This window comes from Esox lucius, chromosome 13 (assembly GCF_011004845.1).
Source record: "Esox lucius isolate fEsoLuc1 chromosome 13, fEsoLuc1.pri, whole genome shotgun sequence".
Lineage (NCBI taxonomy): Eukaryota > Metazoa > Chordata > Actinopteri > Esociformes > Esocidae > Esox > Esox lucius.
The window spans coordinates 8,060,054-8,086,852 of NC_047581.1; the positions used below are offsets into that span (position 1 = coordinate 8,060,054).

The 26,799-nt window shown below is 43.4% G+C and overlaps 2 protein-coding genes across 4 annotated transcripts in view; one reads left to right on the forward strand and one right to left on the reverse strand.

The window, feature by feature from the left end:
• Positions 1 to 12,035, forward strand: part of taok3a (TAO kinase 3a) — a 69,458-nt gene extending 57,423 nt beyond the window's left edge. For both annotated transcript variants that reach the window (XM_010864140.4, XM_010864142.4), the window contains exons 13-21: positions 13 to 207; positions 1,239 to 1,370; positions 4,637 to 4,873; positions 5,412 to 5,540; positions 6,420 to 6,623; positions 7,545 to 7,784; positions 8,440 to 8,652; positions 9,081 to 9,263; positions 11,319 to 12,035. In XM_010864140.4, coding sequence (XP_010862442.2) covers positions 13 to 207; positions 1,239 to 1,370; positions 4,637 to 4,873; positions 5,412 to 5,540; positions 6,420 to 6,623; positions 7,545 to 7,784; positions 8,440 to 8,652; positions 9,081 to 9,263; positions 11,319 to 11,480 — 1,695 coding nt within the window. In that variant the 3' untranslated portion in view covers positions 11,481 to 12,035. The remainder of the gene's footprint in view (positions 1 to 12; positions 208 to 1,238; positions 1,371 to 4,636; positions 4,874 to 5,411; positions 5,541 to 6,419; positions 6,624 to 7,544; positions 7,785 to 8,439; positions 8,653 to 9,080; positions 9,264 to 11,318) is intronic.
• A 1,085-nt stretch (positions 12,036 to 13,120) lies between these two features.
• pebp1 (phosphatidylethanolamine binding protein 1) lies at positions 13,121 to 18,528 on the reverse strand. 2 transcript variants are annotated; one of them, XM_010864143.5, is made up of 5 exons: positions 18,505 to 18,528; positions 17,115 to 17,301; positions 14,422 to 14,531; positions 14,211 to 14,311; positions 13,121 to 14,029 (listed from the first exon to the last, which is right to left on the reverse strand). In XM_010864143.5, exons 2-5 carry the CDS (start codon positions 17,286 to 17,288, stop codon positions 13,812 to 13,814), a joined length of 603 nt encoding a protein of 200 aa, XP_010862445.2. In that variant the 5' UTR covers positions 17,289 to 17,301; positions 18,505 to 18,528; the 3' UTR covers positions 13,121 to 13,811.
• Between the last annotated feature and the right edge of the window lie 8,271 nt (positions 18,529 to 26,799).

The following is a 26,799-nucleotide window of genomic DNA, read 5'->3' on the forward strand; positions in this document are numbered from 1 at the left end:
CTCTTCCTCTAGGAGTCGGAGCGGGCCAGCTGTAAGATGAACAGCCTGGGCAGTAACCACTCCATCCCCAGCACATCCATCAGCACGGGGAGTCAGAGCAGCAGTGTCAACAGCATGCAGGAGGTCCTGGACGAGAGCTGCTCTGACCTGACCATGATGCACCGCGACTGCGACAGTGAGCCTGAGTCCTCGGCGCACAGCAAGAAGGTAAACCCCCGGCCGGCCAGGAAAGAGTGCAGAGGAAGGTTATGGCTAGTCGGCAGAGAAATACAAGTAAACACACCGGGATGGTAACGCTCATCTCGCCCCCTCAGCCAGCCAGCCGGCAGCCACCTACGCCAAACCTCAGCCCACGTCCTTAAGAATGACAGGCCTACGGGGCGCAGAGGCACACAAAAGCGCAGAGGCCCTCGTACATAGCAGCGAGCTTCCACGGAACCGACATTCGGCTTGCACACACGCAATCAACCAACCCCCCCTCCCCCCCCGGGTGGAAATCATGTTCACAAACTAACCAAACTGTGTTCCGAATGCTCGGACGCCATGGAAACCACATTCTTCCCCCGTTTTGAGTGTCCTGCTCGTTTTCTGAAAATGATATGCACCTAACAGAGACAGTCGCGCTCACACAAACGGGGGCAGGGTTTCTCACACGGATGTCATTCACTCTCGCTCCTGGACTTTTGTGCGGGTTGATGAGGACTCGCTGCTGAATGCCTGACATTCCTCTCCAAATTCTCAGTATGACGCACGGACACACACACACACACACACACACACAAACACACTTCAATCAGAAGCCGACAGATAAGATGCCTGTCATTCCTCCTCTTAGCCCGCGTTTCGTGTCTGGCCTTTGTTCTGGGATCTGTCTGCAGTGACAGGCCATAATTACCCATGTCTTTCGGCGTGTAGGCCGATGACGTCGCCGAGGCAAACGCGGGTTGTAGACAGCTGCCTGTCTATAGATAACGACTCGGATGAAAAGTCCCTCGACCCTTCCTTGACCCAAATAACCGGCCACCAGGAACTCCTAACCCCAGTGCAGTGTCATGTGACCATACTGGCATCAGACTGAATACGATCTCAAACCCTCCCGGGTGTCTAGCGTCCGGCTGATTTTCGAAGCAAAACCCCATCACTAGATCCCAATATGCCCCTTATTTTTTGTGGTTGTTAACTTTGGAGTATTGTAGTAGTGGGCGGTGAACCTCATAATGTCCGTGGTTTGTCACCAGGAACACGGCTACAACTGGGACGACGGTGGGAAACGAGACCACAGGACCGAGTTGGGACCGGCGCCTTCAGACAAGGGCCCGACACACCACTACCGCCACAACAACTTCTCTACCATCAAGTCAGCATCCCTGGTAAGGACTACACTCTATTGCCATCTCTCTCTGCTTCTCATGGCTCTCCCTGGGCGACGCGTCCCTGGTAAGGACTACACTCTATTGCCATCTCTCTCTGCTTCTCATGGCTCTCCCTGGGCGACGCGTCCCTGGTAAGGACTACACTCTATTGCCATCTCTCTCTCCTTCTCATGGCTCTCCCTGGGCGACGCGTCCTCCCTAATCTTTCCCCTCTTGATTTCGGCTTAAGTGTCCTATCTCTCTCCCTGGCTTCCTGCGCCCTCTCCTTCCTCACTCTGTTTGCTTCCTCTTCTTGTCTTTTTCGCTCTCCCTCTCTGGTATTGTCCTCCCCTCCCACTCTCTTTCTTATTGGTCTTTTTCTTCTCTCTCTCTTCAGTTCCCTTCTCTCCCCCTCCCTCCCTCCCTGTGTCCTTCTCCTCACTCAACTCCTTTGTCATCTACTGGTCCTTCACTATGGTTCTGCTCCTCTCCACCTTCCATTCCCCTCCCTCTCTTTCACTCCTGTACTTTTCCCCTCATTAATACATCACTCCAGTACCCCCTCTGTGGTTTTGGGGTTCGGAGGGCAGCAGTATGCACCAATATTACCCCCTCTCTCTTTCTCTCCCTCTCTCTGTGTCTGTTGTCATGGTTACGGGGCTCCAGTAAGCAATCAGTCATTGGTAATGGTATCTATGGTCTGTCCTCCCACTGCTTTTAATGGTGGATGGGTTTCCCTCAGCGCCCGTCCTCGGACTGGCTTGGGCTCCGGGAGGGAACCGCGCTTCCACGTCCTTAACCTGTGTAACGTCCGCTGTGCCGGGGGGGGGGGGTGGTGCATGTGGAGTGGAGGTGTGAACAGCGTCAGGGAAGTCTGTTGACGCGCGCGATGAGGCGATGACATCACCTCCCCTTGGCCACCGTGAAGGGTGAGCCTCCCTGGGTTGGTCCTGCGCCGCTCGCTAAGACTGGATAGAGCAGGTGTAGACCGGGGGGGGGGGGGGGGTTAGGGGGGGTGTTACGACGGGGAGCTGGGGGTAGTGATTATGAAGAGGGTGAGGAGAGAACCTGACGGGATGGAGAAAGGAGAAGCAGACAGACGAGATAGAGAGCAATGAAGGAGAGACTGAAGAGAGAGCGCCAGCCGGTGGGAGAGAAGAGTGGCGTGTTGTCTGGTCTCACTGAATGGTTTTAAACTGAAAGGAGGAGCAGAGAGGGATGGGGCTGGACACAGGGTTAAACACAGAGCCCCATCTGGGGGAGACAGGGAGGAATGGGGTTATTGCAGGTCAGCCAGATGAGAGATCTGAAATCTTTATATTTTTTGGGGTTTAGGCCATGTCCCTTTGACAGGTTTAATGTACATGGAGTAAAAATCCATGCCAGTTGTTCTTTGTCTGATGTGTTGGTTGAATCACGTTTTATGGCAAAGCAATTAACCGATAACAAATCGCTGACCGATAACAAATCGCTGACCGATAACAAATCGCTGACTGATTATAAACTGACCAGTAACAAAAAATGCACCTCTTTAGGGTGTCCGCAACAGCATTTGGAAAAATTCCTCAATAGAGACAGAGAGGGCGGGGGGGTGGGGGAGAGAACGTGTAATAATGAATGAAACCACTGCTTACCCTTAGAAAGACATGAGGAACAGTGAACGGCTCTCTGACCACGAACCTGCCCTCTAAGCAACATACACCTTCTGAACAGTCCTGTTATCTATTCAAATACTACCATGAAGGTGGTGCCATTTCAAATGATACATAGTAATACCAACATTACAATAGAAAGGATGAAGTATAATATATTGAAAATAAAGAACAACTTTATTTAAACCCCTACTTTGATCAAACGAGCAATTAGCTCACTGGGTGACCTGGTCATCTGAACAAATGAATAGGTACTCCCACCTGGTGGCCCTGTTTAGTAAGTCTTATTAACCTTTGACCTGGAAGCGTTCCCCCTGCTTGGTCCTGATTCCCTCCCGCGAGCCAGGCGGTGTCAATGGCGGGGTCACATGACCCGGTTTGGCCCAGGTCGGCAGCGTGGCTGAAAGCTAGTGACCAGGATTGGGCCTGCATTACAGTAGGGGTATTGATTCAGCTAGATTAGGGGAGGGATCTCCCCCTCTCAACCCTCTCTCGCCATTTCCCCCACTCTCTCTCAGCCCCCCTCGCTTTCTTTCGGACTCTCCTCCCTCTCTCTCCCTCTCTCTCCCTCTTCCTCTCAATCTCTCAATGAGGCTTTCATGTCACCCACCTGCTGAAGGAGTGCCGTTCGGCCCCCCAAAAAGAGCCCCCTCTGTTCTTCCTGACCACGAAGCTCGCTCCCCCTCCCTACCCATTCACAGTTCACACCCCTGCCACCCTCCCACCCCCCGGGTATCACAGCCACAGTGTTCGCCTGACGCCGTTTGTCCAAAACGCACCCCAGTCAGCGTCGGTCTCTGTCGATTCGCAGCCGGGTTGGGTGAGGTTGAGAGGTTCAGGTTGAGGATACGCCACATACACAGGGGGTCTGGATGCTCGCGCGGTTGTCCAACATGAATGTTGCCATGATGCTTGGCCTGCAGAAGATCAGCTATGAGAAGATGAGCGACTTCTACGGGGATCCGGACAGTCACTTTTGTCAGGTGTGGTTTGTTTGTTCGCTTGATGATGTTGGGATTTTGACCGGTTTGGAGCTGTGAGCAACGGAAGCCGTCGAGAATTGTTTTTTTTCTACTAACTTGGTTCGGTTGGGTTTCTCAGTGATGGCACTGGTTAGATTCCTGTTGGTTGGTTTTAATGCAGCTTTGGGGAACGTTGGTGCTGGTTGGATGCCTTGTGGAGGGATTGTTCTTGTCGGCAGGTTAACATGCTTTGCGAAAGCCTCTGAAAACTGGCTGATAAGCTCGATCATGAGCTCTACTTTTGCCAGTATACTGCTGGGCCGCTGTACATTGTCTTGTTGTGTTCTAATTCTTAGAACGTCCTCAACTCCGGCTAAATGTTGGGTCAGTGACTAATTGTGTTCTGTGCTTTGACAACATGTCAGTAGAAGTGTTTGAGTTGTTCACATTATATTCAAGTCCACTCATAAGGCTACATTGAGCCGATTAAGGGGATGGAATTAAAATAAAATCTGCATGAACGAGGAACTGCTAAAGCTTGAAGACCAATGCTAATATAAAATCTTTTGACTGCTAGGGCTCCAGTGTCCCAGGTATCGCTTGACTCTATCCTGTCAGTTTCAGTGGGTATGCCTTGCCTTTTGACCTTTGATCCTAACTTTTTCCACAGGTGACCAAGCAGATCCACGAGCATGAGCAGGAGAATGAGCTACGGGAGCAGATGTCGGGTTACAAACGGATGAGGCGGCAGCACCAGAAGCAGCTGATCGCCCTGGAGAACAAGCTGAAGGCTGAGATGGATGAACACCGGCTGAAGCTGCAGAAGGAGGTGGAGACCCAGGCCAACAACGCCTACATCGAGCTGGAGAAACTGGCCAAGAGACACGCCGTCCACTGTGACAAAGAGGTGAGTGTGGGAGGTGGAAGGGGAAAAACCGGCTTGTCCACCCAGACCGACTTACCTGGGAAGGGATTGGGATGGTAACCTACTACAAATCAGAGAGGACAAATCCCTTGTTTCATGGCTTGGAAATTGCTGCCACTCAATGTTGAAGAGCCAGGGCAAAATACTGTAGGTCTGAAACTCTGTTGACTGGTAGGACAATGAGCATCAGAAGCTGAAAGGGCGTTGAGAAGACACTGAAAATATGTGTGTGGGGGAATTGAAAATATGTGTTTTTCAGATGTCTTTCAGATTATTTTGCTCACTGGGTGTCCCTCATAATCCAGCAGGCTCTCAGTGTTATACAATAACACACTTTGTTTCAGCAATAAAAATCCAGCTAGCAGAAAAACAGTGGCCATGTGGTGTTTTTATCTCTTGGCACCTCTGAGGCACTTACAAAGCTAACCAGCGTCTCTCTTTCTCTCTCTCCCTTCATCTCTCCCTCTCTATCTGTTTCGTACCCTGTCCCTCTCTCTACCCCCTTCTTATCTGCTCCCAGATGAAGACGACGTCTGCAGACGAGAAGAAGTTCCAGCAACAGATACTGGCCCAGCAGAAGAAGGAGCTTACCACCTTCCTAGATAACCAGAAGAAGCAGTACAAGCTCTGTAAAGAGAAGATTAAAGAGGTTCGCAACGCCAGCCTCCTTTTCCTACCCACCCCCTCCCCAGCTAGCAGTACCATACCCTCTCTCCCCCTCTCTTGTACAACTTATCTCACCCTCGTGAATCACTGGAGGCTATGGTGTCAAACATTCAATGTGGTGTATTGTGCTGGGTGGAATCAACCCTCCTACGGATACACACACAAACTAGCAAATACACAAGTGCAGTATGTTTGTTGTACATTTTACTTTGGAGCAGCTGAGTCATCCCTCCTACACACACAGCGCGCACACACTGTTTTGGGGCTTTTAAGAACCTTTCCAAACTATTTCTAAAACCCCAAGCCTTCATTGTGAGGCATCATATACAGCATTTTTCTGTTGGTGACCTGAACTAGGCCTTATCAGTTAAGAGGCCTTGTTGGCCTGGATTGATGATGGTTTTCCCAACTAAAAACAGTAGCTTAAAATCTGCAATTAGAAGCAGTGTTAAAGGCATTATATTAAGAGGAGATGAATAGGTTGGGTTTTCCCCCTAATGGCTCCACATTCCCTGTGTAGTACACTGCCTTTTGACCAACATACTAAATATTGCTCTAAATATGCTATTTGGGATGCTGAAATGGATTTAGCGTAACGTCATTAAATAAAATGGTGATGGTCCCTAATCAAACAGAGTTTGGCTGAAAACTGCATCTTGTTGAAGACCACTACAAATTATTTTACATTCATTTTGTTTTTCACTAATTGGAGTACATTTGAATAGCTCAGATCAATATGTAAATTATGTGTGATGAGTTCACCCTTAGATAATGAGGTGATCCGCCTCATACCTGACCCACAAGGCCACATAAAGTCGCAAGGAACCCAATATCATAAACTGTTTCCCTGTGTCCCTTCCAGGAGATGAACGAGGACCAACACACCCCTAAGAAGGAGAAGCAGGAGCGCCTGTCGAAGCACAAGGAGAACCTGCAGCACAGCCAGGCAGAGGAGGAGGCCCTTCTCCTGAGCCAGCAGAGGGTCTTCTATGACAGGAACTGCAGAGGCTTCAAACGCAAGGTCATGGTCAAGAGGCATGAGTTCGAGCAGGAGCAGATACGAGAGGTAACGTTTCCTCTTTCAAACAAGAAGGCGTGGGGAGTAGCTGGCGTGACAACTGAACATATCCCTGGTTAGATGGCCGCATGATTATACAGTATTTCTGGAGATTCACTGTAATGTCCTGTGAGTTTTGCTCCAACCCCAGTTGTGAACAAACTGATTTGGAGTAGGGTTAATGAACACCTACAGGATGGTAGTTCTCTAGAAACAGGGTTGGGCAGATCTTATAACATCTACATTGTAACGGGGAAAACAAGGTTCTCACTAAATTATCATGTTCTCTGACCAACATGGAATGTTGTTTAGCAGAAAGCAAAGAAGGATGTTTTCAATTTCTAGGAAAGCAGATTTAATGAGTTTAAGCAAGGCAACAATGCAGTAATCTCCTAATCTGCTCTGTAAATCAAGTGGTAAGTATTAGCTTTGAGCCCAACATGGATGTCACCCCAAAATCCTATGGCGACATTATGGGTGATACTCTGAAGCCAACCTGCTCCCAAATAAGCCTTTTTCTGACTTGTCCGCCCCGAAAATGACGCAACACCAGAACACTACCCTGGGTTTTCCAAGACCCAGAACATACCAAAGCCAATCCTGTCATTGACTTCAGGAAGTATTTTCATAAAGCTTTACTCTCTGCATGTCTTAATACCTCCAGCATTATGATACAGTTGTGCCAGACATTATTTACACAGCACCATCGCCTTAGCTTAGCAGCGCAATGGTAGATTTGACAGAAAAACAAGCACAGGGACAAGTGAAGTCCAATGTCGACCAGTGACCATTTAGGGCAAAGCCACGAGACGCTCCATTCCGAATGTCTGAATAGTTTTTTTTCTCATCTAAATCGGATTTCCTCCTCCTATACAAAAGCCAAGTTTGCGTCAGGGATGCTAATTTCTACCCGCCCCACCGTTCCAACAGGAGCTGAACAAGAAGAAGACCCAGAAGGAAATGGAGCACGCCATGCTGATCCGACACGACGAGTCTACCCAGGAGCTGGAGCACCGCCAGCTGAAGACTCTCCAGAAGCTGCGCATGGATCTGATCCGCCTACAGCATCAGACGGAACTGGAAAACCAGATCGAGTACAACAACCGGCGTGAGAGGGAGCTCCACCGCAAGCACGTCCTGGAACTACGGCAGCAGCCCAAGAACCTGAAGGTGAGGACGAGGCCGGGGCTAGATCGGCAACGGGCACAATGTTGGCATGCAGCCTCATTTGAGACCGTTTCCAGCAGGAAATGGGAATTGCTGAACAATAGTCAAATAACTGGGCAGGAGTTTTTTAAACTGGGTTTTTTGGTTCTCCAACTGGTGGAAGATCAGATTTACACAGTGTGTTTTTTCCCCTTTTTTGTAACACCTAAACCAATAACAGCAGATAAGCCAGATTTGGATGAAGGGAAACTTTCATTGCAGGAAGTAAGTTAAGAGGGTGTAGTAAGGCACAATGTAAAATGTAATTTTTGCCATACAGCTGTAAAAAACTATACCTCTTCACCCCATGATAAAATGTATAAAGTCACTGGGAATTTGCTTGCAAACTGCAACCTTTTTGTTACGTTCAAGAAGCTAGGCATATAAACGTTGCTTCGCAGGGCCTATTACAAAATTATATCTATTGAATCAGCCCCCCCGTTCTTTATAAACAAAACAATCTGTTGAATTTAATAGCCTTAAGCCTATTCGGACAGGCAAGGATAGGACTGTATCTGAACGTAGAAAATCAACCCTAGAATATGTCTGTTTGTATGCTTATCTTGACCACTACCACTTCACCTAAAACTAAATCCAATCTCCCCTCCAACATTGTGAGGCCATGGAGCTGCAGATCAAGAAACAGTTCCAGGACACCTGTAAAGTCCAGACCAAACAGTACAAGGCTCTGAGACACCATCAGATGGAGGTGACACCCAAGAGCGAGCACAAGACGGTACTTAAGGCCCTAAAGGAGGAGCAGACGCGGAAACTGGCCATCCTGGCCGAGCAGTACGAGCAGAGCATCAACGAGATGATGGCATCGCAGGCGGTGAGTCGGCTCAAAATGGAGGACGGACGTTTCCGCAACCTTTAGTTGGGATTACTGGGAAGTGGGGTTGATTCCTTTATGGTCGATTCCTTTATCTGGTTGATTCCTTTATGAACATCTCCAAGAATCATTGAAATCAAGTCTATAAGTGTTATCTCACTTTAAAAAACAAAAAAATGGTAAGAGTTGTATAAGTGGATCACATTTTCGGCCCCGAGTTATCAGACATTAAGGCAGTTGGATGAGCGACCCTGTATGGTTCTCTAATTCCCCGTCTCTCCCCCGTCTCTCCCCCGTCTCTATCTCCTCTTCACTGTCCCTCTTCTATTCCCGCCCTTTCCTCCCCCTGCTCTCCCCATGTTTCCACCTCTCTCTCTCTGTCTCTTTGTTGCCTCTCTCTGTCGGGGTCTTTGTTTCCTCCCGGTCAGCTGCGTCTGGACGAGGCCCAGGAAGCCGAGTGCCAGGCTCTGAGGCAGCAGCTGCAGCAGGAGATGGAGCTCCTCAACGCCTACCAGAGTAAGATCAAGATGCAGACGGAGGCACAGCACGACAGGGAGCAGCAGAAGTTGGAGCAGAAGGTGTTGCTGCGCCGCGCCCACCTAGAACAAAAGGTACCGTGCCTGGGAGCTAGGAGGGCACCAATGGAGAGAGACCGGTGAACAGAAAGATGAGCAGACAGAGGTAGACAGACTGAAAGACAGTGGAGACAGACAGACCATAGAGAGACGGAAAGGTAGACAGAGATGGACAGATGGACAAACAGAGAGGAGGACGGACAGGCCAACCCCCTTCCCACACACACTCGCACCCGCACACAGGCAAAAAGAGACAGACAGCTACTACATACACATGCATGCTGGTGGAGTCCATCTGGAGCACAACATGCTGGAAGCTGAATCAACCGAAAGACTGACAGACAGAAAGAGGATGGATGGACAGAGAGATGGATGGACAGAGAGATGGATGGACAGAGAGATGGATGAGAGAGAGATAGATGAGATGGACAACAGACAGAGAGATGGACAACAGACAGAGAGATGGACAACAGACAGAGAGATGGACAACAGACAGAGATGGAGGGACAACAGACAGAGAGATGGACAACAGACAGAGATGGAGGGACAACAGACAAAGATGGAGGGACAGAGAGATGGATGGATAGAGAGACAGACAGACAGACATGGAGAGACAGACAGACAGAGATGGATGGACAGACAGACAGACATGGAGAGACAGACAGACAGACAGACACGGAGAGACAGACAGAGATGGATGGACGGACAGACAGACATGGAGAGACAGACAGAGATGGATGGATGGAGAGACAGACAGACATGGAGAGACAGACAGAGATGGATGGACAGACAGACAGACAGACATGGAGAGACAGACAGAGATGGATGGACAGACAGACATGGAGAGACAGACAGAGAGATCATTTGACAGATATGTAACGAAGGCCCTGCTCATGTCATACGCTCAGGCTGTGTGGTGAAATCCCACCAGTGTAAATTGTGTATTTGTTATTCTCATAACATGCCCTACACTTTGATCACATGAGAGGGGGGTTGAAAACGAACAAGTGATTTATGATAATCCGTTACGTAACATGGTCATTGACAGCCATAAGATGTTACACACTCACTATGTGACACGCTGCTTGTTGTCTCCAGTTGAATTTAATTAGCCACACACTTCATCCCGTCTTATCCAGTCTGGAGTCACAATACCTTGTTCTCCGCTTTTCTCCACTCACTGGTTCTTTGCCCCAGTGTTGTGCATTTGCATCTAAACACGCAGAAACTAGCACAGTGCGTCAAATCAAATCAGTTTATAGGCCAAATTATCAATGGTTCATAATTTTTTTTATAGAATACTATGTTTATCTGAGGCAATGATGTCATCGCTTTATAGCGCTCCTTGAAAACAAAGGAACATGCCGCCTTGATCCAGTTTCAGTCGCCCAGACGATATCTTATAGAGGTATCATTACATCAGTACTCAACCAGTGGTGATGTGGCGTCACCTGGTGGTCCTGTTCACCACTGCAGTCTGTCTGGAACAGGTGATGTCATCGTTAACTGTTGATCGTGGTATACATTAGCTGGAAAAACGTATAATTAACATTTATAATATGTTTTATTTGTTTTGGGAAATGTTTACACTTTATTGACAAAGCGGGATGTATAGAGGAGAGAGAGTGCAGATGGTCCCTTTACTGTCATTCGTCTTTGTCCTGGTGAACACACCTTTCAAGACGTGTGCTTCCAAATCACGGTGGGGGTGGGGGGGCTGCAGACTGCAGATATGGATCCACTGTCTCGACGTGGCGATTCACAGCGAGATGAAACCCAGAGACCGAGGCTTCATGGAATGAAATCATGAATCAATTCATGCCAAAGGCTGAAACTGAAATATGAACAACCACTATTTATTGATTTAAGATGTAGACATTGATTGAAGCTTGGTGGTAAAAAGTGTAAGGCCGTACACACGGCTGAGGACGGAGTATTTCTGTCTGGAGTTAGTTGGCGAAGGGGTTTCAGATTAAAGCTTGGCCCCCTAGGAAGCAAAGAAATTCACAACTCTGCATTACTCAATAATAGCTTACTTCAGTACCTTCCAAATGCGCTTGCTTTCATTAGTTAACTGTTGTGGTTTGGTAGATTGAAGAGGAGCTGGCTTCCCTTCAAAAGGAGCGTACGGAGAGGATCAAACATCTGCTGGAGCGCCAGGAGAGGGAGATCGACACATTCGACATGGAGAGCCTTCGTCTGGGTTTCAGTAACCTGGGGGCACTGGACTACCCCAAGGACGACTACAGATGACTAGGCCAGCCCCAGTGACCTCAGTCTTCATCAGCATCGTCTGGACTGGCCCTCCTCTTCCTTGTTGGACCTCTGACCTGTTGCGATCTGGTCTGGTTTTGGTTCGGCCGGGTAGATTGTCTTTAGCTACTGATGCCCATACACACATAAACACACACCAGACAGAAACACACACACCAGAAAGAAAAACGCACACACGCACAAACACACACCAGACAAAAATACGCACACACCTGAAACGCAGACACACAGGCGCGTCGGTGCTGGTCCAAGCCAACGGGCCCGCCTTTTCCTGGGGTGTCTGTCACTAGATGACAGAATGCTAGATGACTGCCCTTGGTTGTCTGTTTTAAAGAATAATACAATGTCCCAGTGTTCCTGTTTCTTGTGCAATGGAAAAACTTGAGTGTGACTGAAAGTCAAATCAGAGAAAGAGAGCGATAGGTTAAGGGACGAACCAAGGGAGCAACACTGTGTTGCTCAGCAACACCGCAGTAGAGGTTGTTCATTCGTTCAAGCTGTGCGAAAACATCAAACCGCAAAAAAAAAAAAAAAGGAAAACAAGCCGACCCTGGTTAAAGTTCATTCGGCTCTTTTTGCTATTTGTATTCATCTGGAAAATTTCTATAGACAAAATTTGAAAGTGATTTTAATATTTTGACAACATATTTAAAGTAATGATGTACCTGAAGGTACAGTAAATAAATGTGACTCCTCATTTGGAGAGAATCTGATTATTTGCTTGGGACACTGAGGAGGGAGACTTGCAATGCATCCTGGTACTTCACTGTATCATACAGATTCTCTGTACTGGCAGGTAATGTGAAAACCACATTGTTGAGTCTGCAGTGACACACTATTCCCTGTGCTGTGCAGTACTTCTAGGTCTCTGGTTAGTGCACTATAGTATGTAAAATAGTGCACTGTGTTGGGGATAGGGTGTCATTTCAGAGCCATGTGAATCCCTACTCCCAGGTAGCACAAAGGGCTTTGTTGGGGCTTGGGGGAGGGACATGTATTTTGTGTATAGATGGATTTATGGAGAGCTTTTACTTATTTTCGTATTGTACTATTTTAACTGTTACTCAAATCATTTTTTTTTTAAATGACGGATGATTTTTTTCTTCTATTTGTTCAGTATTTGAAAGTCCAATGAATTGATCAATGGGTTTCTTTCTCAGAAATTTCTGTCTGAAATGAATCATTCTTGCTTTAAAAGGTCCAGTCAAGTCACATCTTTTATCAGAAATCTCAATCTGAGAAGCCTCCCTTGCAACCAAATATTTGGTTTAGAAGGCAATGAGTGACAGCAATGTCTAGTCTATTGAAAGACAGCAGTGCGTCCCTGGCCCCAAAACGACCTACTGTACACCTTAACCTCATTTTGATAGGGATCAGTGCTGATGTCTGCAAGATCACTTTTTGTGAACAGTTTGGAAAGTTGGGAGTGGCAATGTGACTGATAAGGACTTTAAATGTTGCCCCCTCTAAAAGCTGGGGGGCTTCTTATAAAACCAGATCATTGAAAATAAAGGCTTTATTATTGCATGCACTTTAATTTTGTTTTTCAGGATTGAGAAAGCATGAATCTGTCAGAGCTTTTAATTATATTTGTAAATAAAGTGCTCATCACAAAGTTCTGTTTGAATTTATGATGCTTTAATACATTGTCGTTAGATCTTTAACAGCAAGTTACTAGATATGATTTGCTTATATCAGCCAATCTAAGCAAACTGACATTTATTCAGCCTTTTCTGGTAATGGTCAAACAAATCTCCAAAGAATGGTGTCCCATTTAAATGGTTTATCATTAATAACTTTTCCCCAGACGTCTGGTTCTATTTATTGAATACCCAACTCAGTGTACCACATCAGATTAGCATAAATTACAGTGATAAATTAACAAATGATTAACAAAGCTATTCACTAATACTACAACTGGTATGACTCTGAGGACACTGGTGCCATTCAGGGTCCACTACAGGCTGGGTATCCAGCTTAGGGTTTTACCATGCTTTATTCATTACAAAGGCTCAGATTTTGAAGGGGACCCTCACAGGATCACGATTCATTATTGCAAGCTACTTTACCAGCATCACCAAAAAAGACGACACAGTGTAATAAACTAGTTAAAACAGTATGCTACATGGACAATGTTTGAAAGGCAAATTACCAGTTAGCAGTTGTGGGTCAGTATACTTTGTTGAGTTATAATATAAGAGTGGGGTGAGTGTGGCACAAACAACAAAGGTTCTCTGGGGGGGAGGGGGTTGCAGTGACTTCAGCTACTGAATGTCAATTTCAGCATTACCCTTCATCTCACAAGTTACTTTACTTTCCAGACAGTTGTTCATAAAGCTTTGGGACGTAGTCATCCCATTCTGCCTGATAGCAGGTTCCGGCCACAGGAGTTCCCAGACCGTATTTCTGGCGGAAGGCCCGGATCTTGAACTTTCCCCGGTTAGCCCCAGAGTGGTTGGTCAGGATCGGCTCGGTACAGGAAATACTGCCCGATTGCTCGTAAACCAGCCAAACATACCTGTGGAGACCTGTGGATGGCCAAAAACAGATGTTGAGGAACAGGAGATGGGGTGATTTAGTCTACAGTGATCATTACAGAGGTGTGGATGGACTCAGTTACCCACATGCACAAAAGCGTCAAACAGAACTTCAGATTCCACACTTTCAAGCTTAAGACATTAAAAACTGGTTGGGGAGGCATGGACTTACCAGTGCCTTTAGGTGGTCCTGACCCAACGTAGTCAGACAAAACGTGTCCGCTGGAGACATCGTTGCCTTTCATGTTCACCACCAGGAAGTGGTGCCATTCCCTAAAAGAAAGAATTATTCATCATTCAAATGTTAACATTCATTATGATTCCAACATGAAACACTGGTTAAATATGAAGTGCTTTCCAAAGGAGACATAAGGACTACACACCGGAACTTGGGGTCTTTCCTGCTGGGCGCGTCCGGGTCGGTCATGACCAGAGTATACAGCTTACTGGAATCACAGCCCGTCCATTCCACACTGGTGGGTCGGCTCTGCACCTGATGTTCAGCAGAGACATGTAGAAGGCAAAGTCTAATGTGACTGGAACCACAGTGAATACAGACCAAGGTGGTTGTGGTTATTACGGATCACACACACAAGGCAACAAGCAAGTCATCTCACTAGCAATTCTTTTTCTGGTCACGCACAACCCTCCCCATAAAAGAAAACTGCAAGAGAAATGCTTGCTTTGGGGGGAATCCTCTTCGCAGGACTGGGGAAATAAGGAGAGTAGGTGTAGGAGTGGACAGACATGCAATATGTTGTCTATTGCCAGTGGCACTATTTCACAAAGTAAAGTTTTGAGTACATGTAACGGATTAAAGGTGATTAAATGCTGCGACCACACACAGCCATCGAGAACAGAAACCAAATATGTATTTGTTCAGTTGTGAGTGGTCACCTGCTCGTGGAGTGTGCTAACTAGTACACTGCCAAACTGGGACATTGGTTTAATCTGGATCAGGTATTTGGGATGCTTTTTCAACAGGAGTTGCATGTTGGCGAACAACGGAGCAATGTTCCTTTGTGAGAAAATTCTTACCCATTTTCCAAGGCAAAAGGTAAAAATGTGTTAAACTTTTAATTAGGCTGGCCCATCAGCGAATTATCACATTCGACCATCACACAAGACCACTGACCAAAATACTTCCGACTGTACATCCACAATTTAGTTTGTAGGCACCAGACCTTAAAATAAGGAGTCACAATACCGTGACAAGACAAGGCGCACCTGACTATCCACCAGACCAATTACAAAAGGGGGAAAAAATCTATGGCTTTGTCCAGAGGATCAGTTAAAAACAGCAATGTGAGTGATTTATCTACAAATAAAATGTAAGCGGCTGCAGTATTGATCCTCTTGAACGTGCCCAACATCCCAATCTGGCCACACTGAGAACTAATTAACTAGTCGGGGAATGCACTCAGTCAATGATGATGACAGATCGACAGTCCACTACTGAATTTGACCATTGCGGAAGACACCAATATCAGTTAAATTTAATCTACCAGAACATAAACGGAGGTATTGCAAAGCTGTGAAGTGCTGGATTTTTGAGGCTAGTAGAATGCTGATGAGGCACAGCAACAGTCATCAATAGCCCAACCCTGTCGGATGTTGACCATCTGACCACCTGAGCAGTCAGGCTGGTCTAGGGGGAATACGCAAAATACTATACGTTTACGTGTTTTCTAACCATAATCTCAGCATCGTCATACTTAACCTTAAATTTAATTTGTAAATTATAGTCCATCAAATCTATTCATTTGATCATACATGTTTGCAAATTCCAAAGATAACAGCCTATATTACAATCTGCTACTAAAACATATAAAGTAAAGTAAAGGCAGCTGATTTATGAACATTGATTTTTGGATGAGGTTATAGTCAAGTCAGCATGATTTTTTCCAGAATTGGGCAGCACACTGTCAATCAAATCTGCCAACCCTGTGCTGTAGATCAAACCAACTCGGTGACCCTTCCCTCTGAAGATTAGAAGAGTGATTTAAAGCATCTAGGTCATGTGATCAGAGAGCTATTGAATTCACAAGGAACATGCTGCCCTACTCATTCTAAGCAAAAGCTATTGAAATGCTTCCCTAAAATTGTGTAGGTGCTTAACTGGGAAACCAAAGGCTGTGCAATGTGTGAGCCATCTCTCTGAAGATTATAACAGTGCTTTGAAAAATCTAGGTCATGTGATCAGAGAGCTATCGAAATTCTAAACTGTACATCGTTTTAATCTGTTCATAGAAAATATATAAATATCTATGTTATCCATAAAAAGGTTTAGCAATCCTTATTAAAGAGCAGCCCATATCCATGTCTTCCTGAACAGTTTTATATTGGTTTGAGATTTATAGGTGAGAGTCTCAAAGAGTAGTTGAGATTTGAAAATGTTGATGATGCACTTTGTTGACGCTCCCTTGCGACGTGCTTTGGTGATGTGCAGACTGACTGCAATGTCGCTATAAATGTCTCCTGCAATTTCAAAATGACGGTCGGAATCGAGAAAACGAGACCTGTGCAGTGTTGTCTAACTTTTTTCTTTCATATCTAACCAGAGGTCTGTAGCTTAAAAATGTTTGCGAGCTATTGAGTTTTGAATGTCTGAATATCTGTCAAATACCGAACGTCAAACTATCTTCTAACGTCTAACTGTACTCAGCGTGCCAGAAAGGAAAGCATTCCAAAGTAAACGGAAGTCGAGCAGCAACTCAGCAATTCCGCGTAGTGAATAAAAACATGCGTAGAAGCTTCTGGATCTTTAATGAGAGTTGCTTATTTTCTAGCTAAAGCCTGGTTCCAGAAAAGTTGCCTGTACTGTAGTCATGCACATTTAAACTAGTTAGCTTGCTAAAGTTAGCAACACTATTAATGGCTATGTTGTCTAGCCATCAAATACTGTGAACTAAGAATTGCAAGCGCAGTCATAGAGACAGATAAAAAAACATTTTTATTAGCTTACCAGCTAATTTTGTTTCACTTACATACCGCTCAAACATGACAATAAATACGAGCTCTCAGCCCCACAATATCATACTCGAACTAACAGGCTAGCTCATAAGCATAACGGTACCTGGGTTGGCGTCAGCACTTTCCCTAACTCGTCGATTTCAACAGAGCCATATTTGACATGGAGGGTCTGTGCAGGCTTTTCATCAACGTCTGTTAGGTCAAGACCACCAGTCCACTGACTCAAATCTACCGGCATTTCGACTGATGAGGATGAACTGCACGCCTGCTGCACCATGCAGATTTCACTTCTGCAACAAAACACACACCAGGGGGCAGTCAGGTGCATGGGACTATCACATGATTTACTTTTGTGCTAACGAGGGAGTTTTATATCGGTCCCGGGAAGGCGTGTTCTGCACCGGAAAAAGATAGTTGATTCAAACCACGTCGGAACGGTGAATCTCAAATTATTTCATTGCTTTCATTAACAGTTATAACTGGAGACGCAACAACAGACTCACTGTGAACACTACTCCTGGTGTTACTGACAACTGACTGCAATGATTCGAAATTATTTTTACTGAATCAGTAAAGAGACGAACTTTCGATCCCTAGTTCCAACTTAGATTCTTAGGCCAATCCCCCTTTACCCCAGTTTGCACTTCAATATTTGCCTGCCTACCAATAATTCTGCACTCCAGTGGATACATTACCCTGGTCATTCTTTCTAGTACTCTGGTACCTATGACGGGAAACCTGGCAATTTTATTCTTTCAAAAGCAAATTTTCAGAGCTGTTATCTGATCAAGTACCTAATCCATCTATCTCTATGTACCAAATCTTGTGGTGAGCATCTGTACACCTTAGTCCTTTGTATGTATCCCATATGGCATGGGTATTCAACTCTGGGTTCCACTCTATTTTTTCATTGCAACCCCCTAATCAGGGACTTATTAATACCAAGTGGGTGCAATAAATGTTGAGGTAAAACAGGAAAGAGACTCCTGCCCTTGTAGAGAAAGAGTAAAATACCCATGCAAGATGGTTTAACTTATTGATCTCATGAGCATTCCATTCTACATATAGTGTCTGTTTTTTTCTAGCATTTGTCTGACGCTGAGTGTTGTCGTGAAATTATTAGTCTGCATTCTGAAGGAGAATTGGTTCTTAATCATAATCGGCCTACCTTGTTAAATAAAGGTGAAATGAAAAAAAACATTGTTTCATTTGATCTAGTTGCGCCACACTAATTGCTTTTGTCTGTTTACCTAACGTGCCATTTCCTGGTACCTTAATAAAACCCCCACTTGATAAAACATTTTGTGATTGGCCAATGGGCCAACTCTCGTTGCACAGTGCTTCTACAGCTCCGCCTGACCCCAATGTAAAGTTCTAGAACCCTAGATGACAAATCGAGAACAAATCCTGTTTGAGTTGACCATTTTTTTCAGATTGGCTAGTTGGTGATAATAGCACTTACTAGAAATGCTTAATGTATGTTTTTGTATTACCTTAAAGGTGGAGTCAGCAATATAATGTAGATACCGAAATGAAGCAGCATTGGGTCAGTTTCTTCAACAACTCAACTTTGAAGCTTCTAGTAACGTTGTAGGAGTGTGAAACTAAACACTTTCACATGCGCACAATATGTCTTGCCTTGCTCATCTCATCTTACTGTATGTGACAGCAATGATCTCATCATGTCAATATCTACCAAGCAGCTCTTCCTTAAAGGGACTCAGATCCATTAAATAAAACATGCCATCAGTGGCGGTTGTAGTGATTTGGGAGCCTCTGCAGAGACTGGTTGAGGCCCCAACATCCTCAGTTTTTTACCTATTGCCCTTATCAAAGCCATATGGCAACATTTTAAACATAACTTCTTTCTTTATTGTTGATCTGAACTGCTACTTACAAAGACACTAGCGTTGCTGCCCTTTTCAGTAGAGCAAATCAATTAGTTTAAAAATAATTTGTTCTCACCCAATATGTGAAAGAGCGTACGCACACTCAAGGCCACATAGATCTGGTTATTTCCAAAGGTCTCGATATTTCCTCTGTCATGGACTTGGTCCTGTCTGATCATTTCATTGTCTTTTTTAAATCACTGATCACCCCGGTTGTTCAAGTAAACTCTGTTAGTGTTAAGAAAAGGTTAGTTAATGAGAGAACCAATGCTCAGTTTACGGAGGCCATAGCTATCTCCCCAACAATAAGTGCAAAGCCAGTCGATGTACTCCTTGATAATTTTAACACCAAAATATTGAATGTCATGGATCGTGCTGCTCCGGTAAAGGTAAAGAGAACTACAGAAAAGCACCATGGAGAACTACTATGATGGCAAGTGCCCTGAAAAGAGAATGCAGGAAAGCGGAACGTAACTGGAGAAAAACTAAACTTAAAATCCACTAAGACATCTAGAAACAAAGCCTTGGTAGCTTCAACTAAGCGTTACGCTGGGCTAGACAGCAACATTTATCAGGAACCCCAGTTCGACATCTTAAAGCTTCCACATGTTGTCTCAACACACTGTCATCTGACTTTTCTTAATACTATTTTTAGCTCTATAACAATGAATCTAAAGCAAATAGTTAATGGCTCTTGCAATCAGGCATTTTCCCACATTCTCCAAAAACAGCTGCCATGAAGCCTCTATTAAAAAAGAGACCACTGGATGCATCTATACTGAACAAGTATAGGCCTCTATCAAATCTCCCATTTATAGTCAAAATCATTGAGAATGTTGTCTTCAATCAACTCAGCAATTTTATGACCTCAAGTGGTCTCTTAGACAAATTTCAGACAGGCTTCTGACCTCACCACAGTATTGAAACAGCTCTGATAAAAGTTTTAAAGGATATATGGCTGAATACTGATTTGGATAAAGTAAAAGTTCTGGTTCAATTAGATCTCAGTGCAGCATTTGACATTGTAGATCATAAAACACTTATAGATAGGCTGGAAAATTGGGTAGGACTCTCCGGGACAGTCCTTGATTGGTTCAGATCTTATCTAGATGGCCGGAGTTACTTTGTCACCATTGGTAATCATGTATCTGATAGGGTGGCTATGACATGCAAAGTTCCTCAGGGATCAGTTCTCGGACCACTTCCGTCCAATCAATATATGCTACAACAACTCAGATCAACAACACTAACTACCATAGCTATGTAGATGATACTCAAATATATATGGCTCAATAGACTCACTGTCCCTGTATAGAGCACATAAATACCTGGATGAACCAAAATTGTCTACAATTAAACCAAGATACAATAGAGATTATTATGTTTGGCAACAAAAATTCCCGGGCCCTAAAAACCAGGGACCAAGTGCGTTATCTTGGTGTTCTGAAAGACTCATACCACATGTTCAACAGTCACATCAAAGCTGTCACCAAAACAGCATTCTATCACATTAGAATTAAGGGCTTTGTGTCCCAAAAAGACCAAGAGAAGCTGATCCATGCTATTATCTCTAGTAGAGTTGACTACTGTAATGACCTCTTAATTGGACTCCCCAGAAAATACTGTAAAACAGCTACAGCTCATTCAGAATGCAGCTGCTAGAATGTTAACCAGGACCAAGAGAACAGAGCACATCACTCTGGTTCTTAAAACTTTACAGAATAGATTTTAAAGTGGTGCTTTTAGTTTATCAATGGTTTAGGCCCCGAATAAATTTCTGATACATTTGAAGAATATAAACCGAACAGGGCTCCTAGATCCATTAACTCATGTCAGCTAGTAGAGCCCAGAGTCCAAACTAAACATGGAGAAGCTGCGTTTAGCAGTTATGCTGTACATAACTAGAATATACTAAGAGAAGATCTTAGATGTGTCCCAAACGTATCCATTTTTAAATCCAGGTTAAAAACACTTATCTTTTCACACACCTGTGACTGAGTGCTTAGAATTAACCACACTGTTTAACCTTGCAGCTTTTATAGCTTCCTCATGGAATCTAATACGGAATCTACCAGTTATGTTTTTATTTTGTTTTAATTCTATTTCTATTTTCTTACTGATGTTTTCTTATTATGATTTGTTATTGTTTATTGTTTTTATTCTAGTATTAGTTTCTTTTCTGTTGTATTTTTCTATTTCTCTTTTTTTTTGTGAAGCACATTGAATTGCTTCTATGTATGAACTTGCTTTCTTGTTTGCTTGCTTACATACTGCCTTATAAGCTACAACTACAATGAAGCACAAAGCATTTAGCCATTTAGTTCAAGTGTAAAGTTTCTTAATAGTGATCAAGTGCATTCATATACCTTCCTTTTCTCACTATCCTGCACCTCTCCTTATCTGTCAGCTGGGAGGGCCACATATACCTGGACCAGACATTATCTTCTGTCTGACTACACTGTCAGAGCCAGGGCAGAGTAAACATCAACATTGCTCATTTGTGATCCGTGGCACTGTCCCTATCACCATCATAACCAACCCTGGTGTAATTGTAATCAAAATGTGTGACGTTAGAAGACAGACATGATGAAACTGAATCATGTCTTCTTAACCATGAACTGGTGGCCATTCATGATGGTCCAGCCCAGGGATAGCACTTTCTTATGTCAAACCAAAGCCGTAGCCAAGACCCTTAATTGTCAATATTTGTACAATCTGATATTACTGTGTTGGTGTTGTTCCTACAACATCATAATTAATGTTGCTCCAGGACCATCATTGTAACTGACCTGTAGTTAGTTGGTTACCCCAGTCCAAATACAGAATATTGTATAGCCTACTTCTATAATCAGACTAGTACTCATTTTCTCACTGCTCTCAGCTTTTCTGGGGCTACCCAAAAAACGGATGAAATATCACTGCCTCCCTTCCTCGTGCTCATGATGACACTCACTGTGAATGAAAGCTGTAATAAAATTGCTTTCAAATAAACACTAATAATGCTATTTATAAGCAAGTACAGATATACAGTATACTATATGAATATGCAATAAATGAAAGCTACTACTGTCTACATAAATTACACATGCAGGGCAACATAAATGATTGACACTTAACTCGGAATTTTTTTTCTTTCCACTTACAATTACTGACACTTTAACAACATTTTATTAATTTCCACAACTACAGTTCCAGTGCAAAAAGATGTATTGATGTTTTCATTAAAACTATCACATTCAACAGTGATATAGCCTATGTAACACACACGTTACATTCTATGCAGCAGTCAACCAATGGCTTTTGCTGGGGTACGGCAACACCACTTGGACAAACCACACACAAGAACTGCAGTACAACATAATACTAGAAGCATTAGTAATAATAATGTCAATTTGTTGAGTTTGGTTATAATTATGAATACATTTGCTAATGATTATTTCGGACGGCTGGGGGTGGTTGCCTGTAGCGTAGCACATTTTTATTTCATTAATACTTTATATATCAATATATTGAGGGGGACATGTTAACAATATCTGACTATAGGGAGGATGTGTCCACCCCAATATACACTCACCTAAAGGATTATTAGGAACACCTGTTCAATTTCTCATTAATGCAATTATCTAATCAACCAATCACATGGCAGTTGCTTCAATGCATTTAGGGGTGTGGTCCTGGTCAAGACAATCTCCTGAACTCCAAACTGAATGGGGAAGAAAGGTGATTTAAGCAATTTTGAGCGTGGCATGGTTGTTGGTGCCAGACGGGCCGGTCTGAGTATTTCACAATCTGCTCAGTTACTGGGATTTTTACGCACAACCATTTCTAGGGTTTACAAAGAATGGTGTGAAAAGGGAAAAATATCCAGTATGCGGCAGTCCTGTGGGCGAAAATGCCCTGTTGATGCTAGAGGTCAGAGGAGAATAGGCGACTGATTCAAGCTGATAGAAGAGCAATTTTGACTGAAATAACCACTCGTTACAACCGTGGTATGCAGCAAAGCATTTGTGAAGCCACAACACGCACAACCTTGAGGCAGATGAGCTACAACAGCAGAACACCCCACCGGGTACTACTCATCTCCACTACAAATAGGATAAAGAGGCTACAATTTGCACGAGCTCACCAAAATTGGACAGTTGAAGACTGGAAGAATGTTGCCTGGTCTGATGAGTCTTGATTTCTGTTGAGACATTCAAATGGTAGAGTCAGAATTTGGCGTAAACAGAATGAGAACATGGATCCATCATGCCTTGTTACCACTGTGCAGGCTGGTGGTGGTGGTGTAAAGGTGTGGGGGATGTTTTCTTGGCACACTTTAGGCCCCTTAGTACCAATTGGGCATCGTTCAAATGCCTCGGCCTACCTGAGCATTGTTTCTGACCATGTCCATCCCTTCATGACCACCATGTAGCCATCCTCAGATGGCTACTTCCAGCAGGATAATGCACCATGTCACAAAGCTCGAATCATTTCAAATTGGTTTCTTGAACATGACAATGAGTTCACTACTGAAAAGGCCCCCACAGTCACCAGATCTCAACCCAATAGAGCATCTTTGGGATGTGGTGGAACGGGAGCTTCGTGCCCTGGATGTGCATCCCACAAATCTCCATCAACTGCAAGATGCTATCCTATCAATATGGGCCAACATTTCTAAAGAATGCTTTAAGCACCTTGTTGAAATCAATGCCACGTAGAATTAAGGCAGTTCTGAAGGCGAAAGGGGGTCAAACACAGTATTAGTATGGTGTTCCTAATAATCCTTAAGGTGAGTGTATATTATAATTACAGCCTTATGTCAAACAGTCCCATTCAGTAAACAATAGCCACAGCTGCTATGCTACTCATGTTTATAACACAAGTAGTAGCCTCAGCCACTAAGCTATAACTGTTATGGACACTTATTCTATTTTCCTCCTTCCTTATATTTTAAAAACGTTGCTGTCCATGTCTTGTGTAGTGTAGCATACTTAGGCTGACTGAGTAAGCTACCTAACATCTTTCGGGCTGCTGCAGTGAGAAACATTATTGAACAGACCATTTGAGTAAAAGATGGGGGTTCGGTCTCAAACAAATAATGTATTAGAAGAAATAATTTAATTTTAGTCATTTTGAGTAACACCATCAGATCTTAATAATACAAAAAAGAATATTAAAAAACAATGTATTATTATATTTTCCTATATTTTATTTCAGTTAGAATTTTCACAAGGCCCTAGGCTTTCTGGGGCCGTAGGTGGTTGGCTACCTTGCCTAATAGTGGCGACTGCCACTGCATACGGTACATTGTAGTACTCAAGATTCAGCGAGGATAGGGACAACCATTAAAGTGCTCCTCTGTACAGTGGATAAATGATTTGCCTACTTAAAATATATATATTTGATAACTGTAAAGATATTAATATCAAATCATTCTCTATGATAAATTACACTAACTGGGTCAACCTTGTTTTTTCACCAAATATCATGCATTCATATTTTTTTTATTTTTCAAAACAATTACTTTGAAATATATTTTTCTAATGTTCAGATATTCATCCTAAATCAGATCAGTACATTTTATATGACATTGTCTAACTACCTGAAGATTTGTTTTGGGGTGAATAACAATAATAGTAAAATTAAGCTTTAGAACAATAAAATGTTTTAATGCTTCCCTCTGAAACAGCTTTTTCAATGTTGAGATATATTTAGGTCCTGAAATATTTGGACACTGACACAATTTTCGTATTTTTGATCCGTACACTGACACAATGGATTTGAAATGATACAACCAAGATGCAATTGAAGTGCCGACTTTAAGTTTTCATTCAAGGGGTTGATTAATGTGACAAAAAATATGAAATATTTAGGAATTGCAACCATTTTCATACACAGTCCCTGAAATTCAGTGGCTAAAATGTAATTGGACAAACTTACACATTCATAAATAAAATGTTGGTTGCTGGGTATCCTCCTTTGTGATGCTTTACCAGGCCTTTACAGCAGCTGTCTTCAGTTGTTGTTTGTTCATGGGTCTTTCTGCCTTAAGTTTTGTCTTCAGCAAGTGAAAAGCATGCTCAATCATGTTGAGATCTGGTGAATGACATATCATTAATAAAAACTAGTGACCCACTGCAATTGGAAGCTATGAATGCCCATGCCATCACACTGCCTCCACCGTGTTATACTGAGGATGTGGTATGCTTCGGATCATGAGCTGTTCCAAGCCGTCTCCATACTTTTTTCCCTCAATCATTCTGGTACAGGTTGATCTTAGTTTCATCTGTCCAAAGAATGCTGATCCAGAACTGGTCTGTCTTTTTTAGATATTTCTTGACAAAGTCTAATCTGGCCTTTCTATTCTTGAGACTTATGAATGGTTTGCACCTTGTGGTGAACCCTCTGTATTTGCTCTTGTGAAGTCTTCTCTTTATGGTAGAATTGGATTATGATATGCCTACCTCCTGGAGAGTGTTCTTCACTTGGCTGCATGTTGTGAAGGAGTTTTTCTTTACCATGGAGAGGATCCTACGATCATCCACCACTGTTGTCTTCCATGGATGTGGCCTTTTTGTGCTGCAGAGCTTACAAGTGCATTCTTTTTTTTTCTCAGAATGTACCAAACTGTTGATTTGGCCACTCCTAATGTTCCTGCTATCTCTCTGATGGATTTTTTTCCAGCATAAGGATGGCCTGTTTCACTTGCATTGAGATCTCCTTTGACCGCATGTTGTGGGTTCACAGCAACAGCTTCCAAATGCAAATTCCACACCTGGAATCAACTCCAGACCTTTTACCTGCTTAATTGATGAAGAAATAATGAAGGAATAGCCCACACCTTTCCATGAAACAGCTTTTGAGTCAATTGCCAAATTACTTTTTGTCCCTTGAAATAGAAGGAACTACATATTAAAGAGCTGTAATTCCTAAACCCTTCCTCCAATTTGGATGTGAATATGCTCAAATGAATGCTGAGATACTGCACTTTAAGCCAATATTCATTATTTAACTGTAAAATGAATATATTTTGTTGAACAGCCAAAATAACAAAACCTGTGTCAGTGTCCAATTATTTCCGGACCTAACTGTATATGTATCCCAAATGTCATCAGTATATTATACATAACATTATGTGACTGCCTCAACCTTGTTTTTGTCTTGAAATAACAAGCAGGTGTTTTTTTTAAGTATTTAAAAATGTCCCTTTGAAACAGCTTATTCATATTTTTAGCTATTCATCCCAAATTGCAACAGTATATTCTTCATGACATTATCTTACTGCCTCTAATCAGTTTTTTCATGAAATAACAAACATACAGAAAGTTCAAGGGTAGGTCTGCTATTTTCCTATGTTCAGCCAGATAGGTGAAGCCCAACCAGCCAGACACATCGCTGATTGAGTTGTTGCATGGATGACTACACTTTTACCCCGGGCATATACAGGTGCTGGTCATAAAATTAGAATATCATCAAAAAGTGGATTTATTTCAGTAATTCCATTCAAAAAGTCAAGCATGTATATTATATTCATTCATTACACACAGACTGATATATTTCAAATGTTTATTTCTTTTAATTGTGATGATTATAACTGACAACTAATGAAAATCCCAAATTCAGTATCTCTGAAAATTAGAATATGACTTAAGACCAATACAAAAAAATGATTTTTAGAAATGTTGGCCAACTGAAAAGTATGAACATGAAAGGTATGAGCATGTACAGCACTCAATACTTAGTTGGTGCTCCTTTTGCCTGAATTACTGCAGCAGTGCGGCGTAGCATCAGTCTGTGGCACTGCTCAGGTGTTATGAGAGCACAGGTTGCTCTGATAGTGGCCTTCAGCTCTTCTGCATTGTTGGGTCTGGCATATTGCATCTTCCTCTTCACAATACCCCAAGATTTTCTATAGAG

Excerpts from the sequence above, each read along its gene's own strand:
- pebp1 (XM_010864143.5), bottom strand. The coding sequence starts at position 17,288 with ATGGTGCAGCAGGCGTGCAGTTCATCCTCATCAGTCGAAATGCCGGTA. Across the intron at positions 14,532-17,114 it reads AAGTGCTGACGCCAACCCAG|GTGCAGAGCCGACCCACCAG; the intron begins GTACCGTTATGC and ends GCTGAACATCAG. Across the intron at positions 14,312-14,421 it reads AGGAAAGACCCCAAGTTCCG|GGAATGGCACCACTTCCTGG; the intron begins GTGTGTAGTCCT and ends TCTTTCTTTTAG.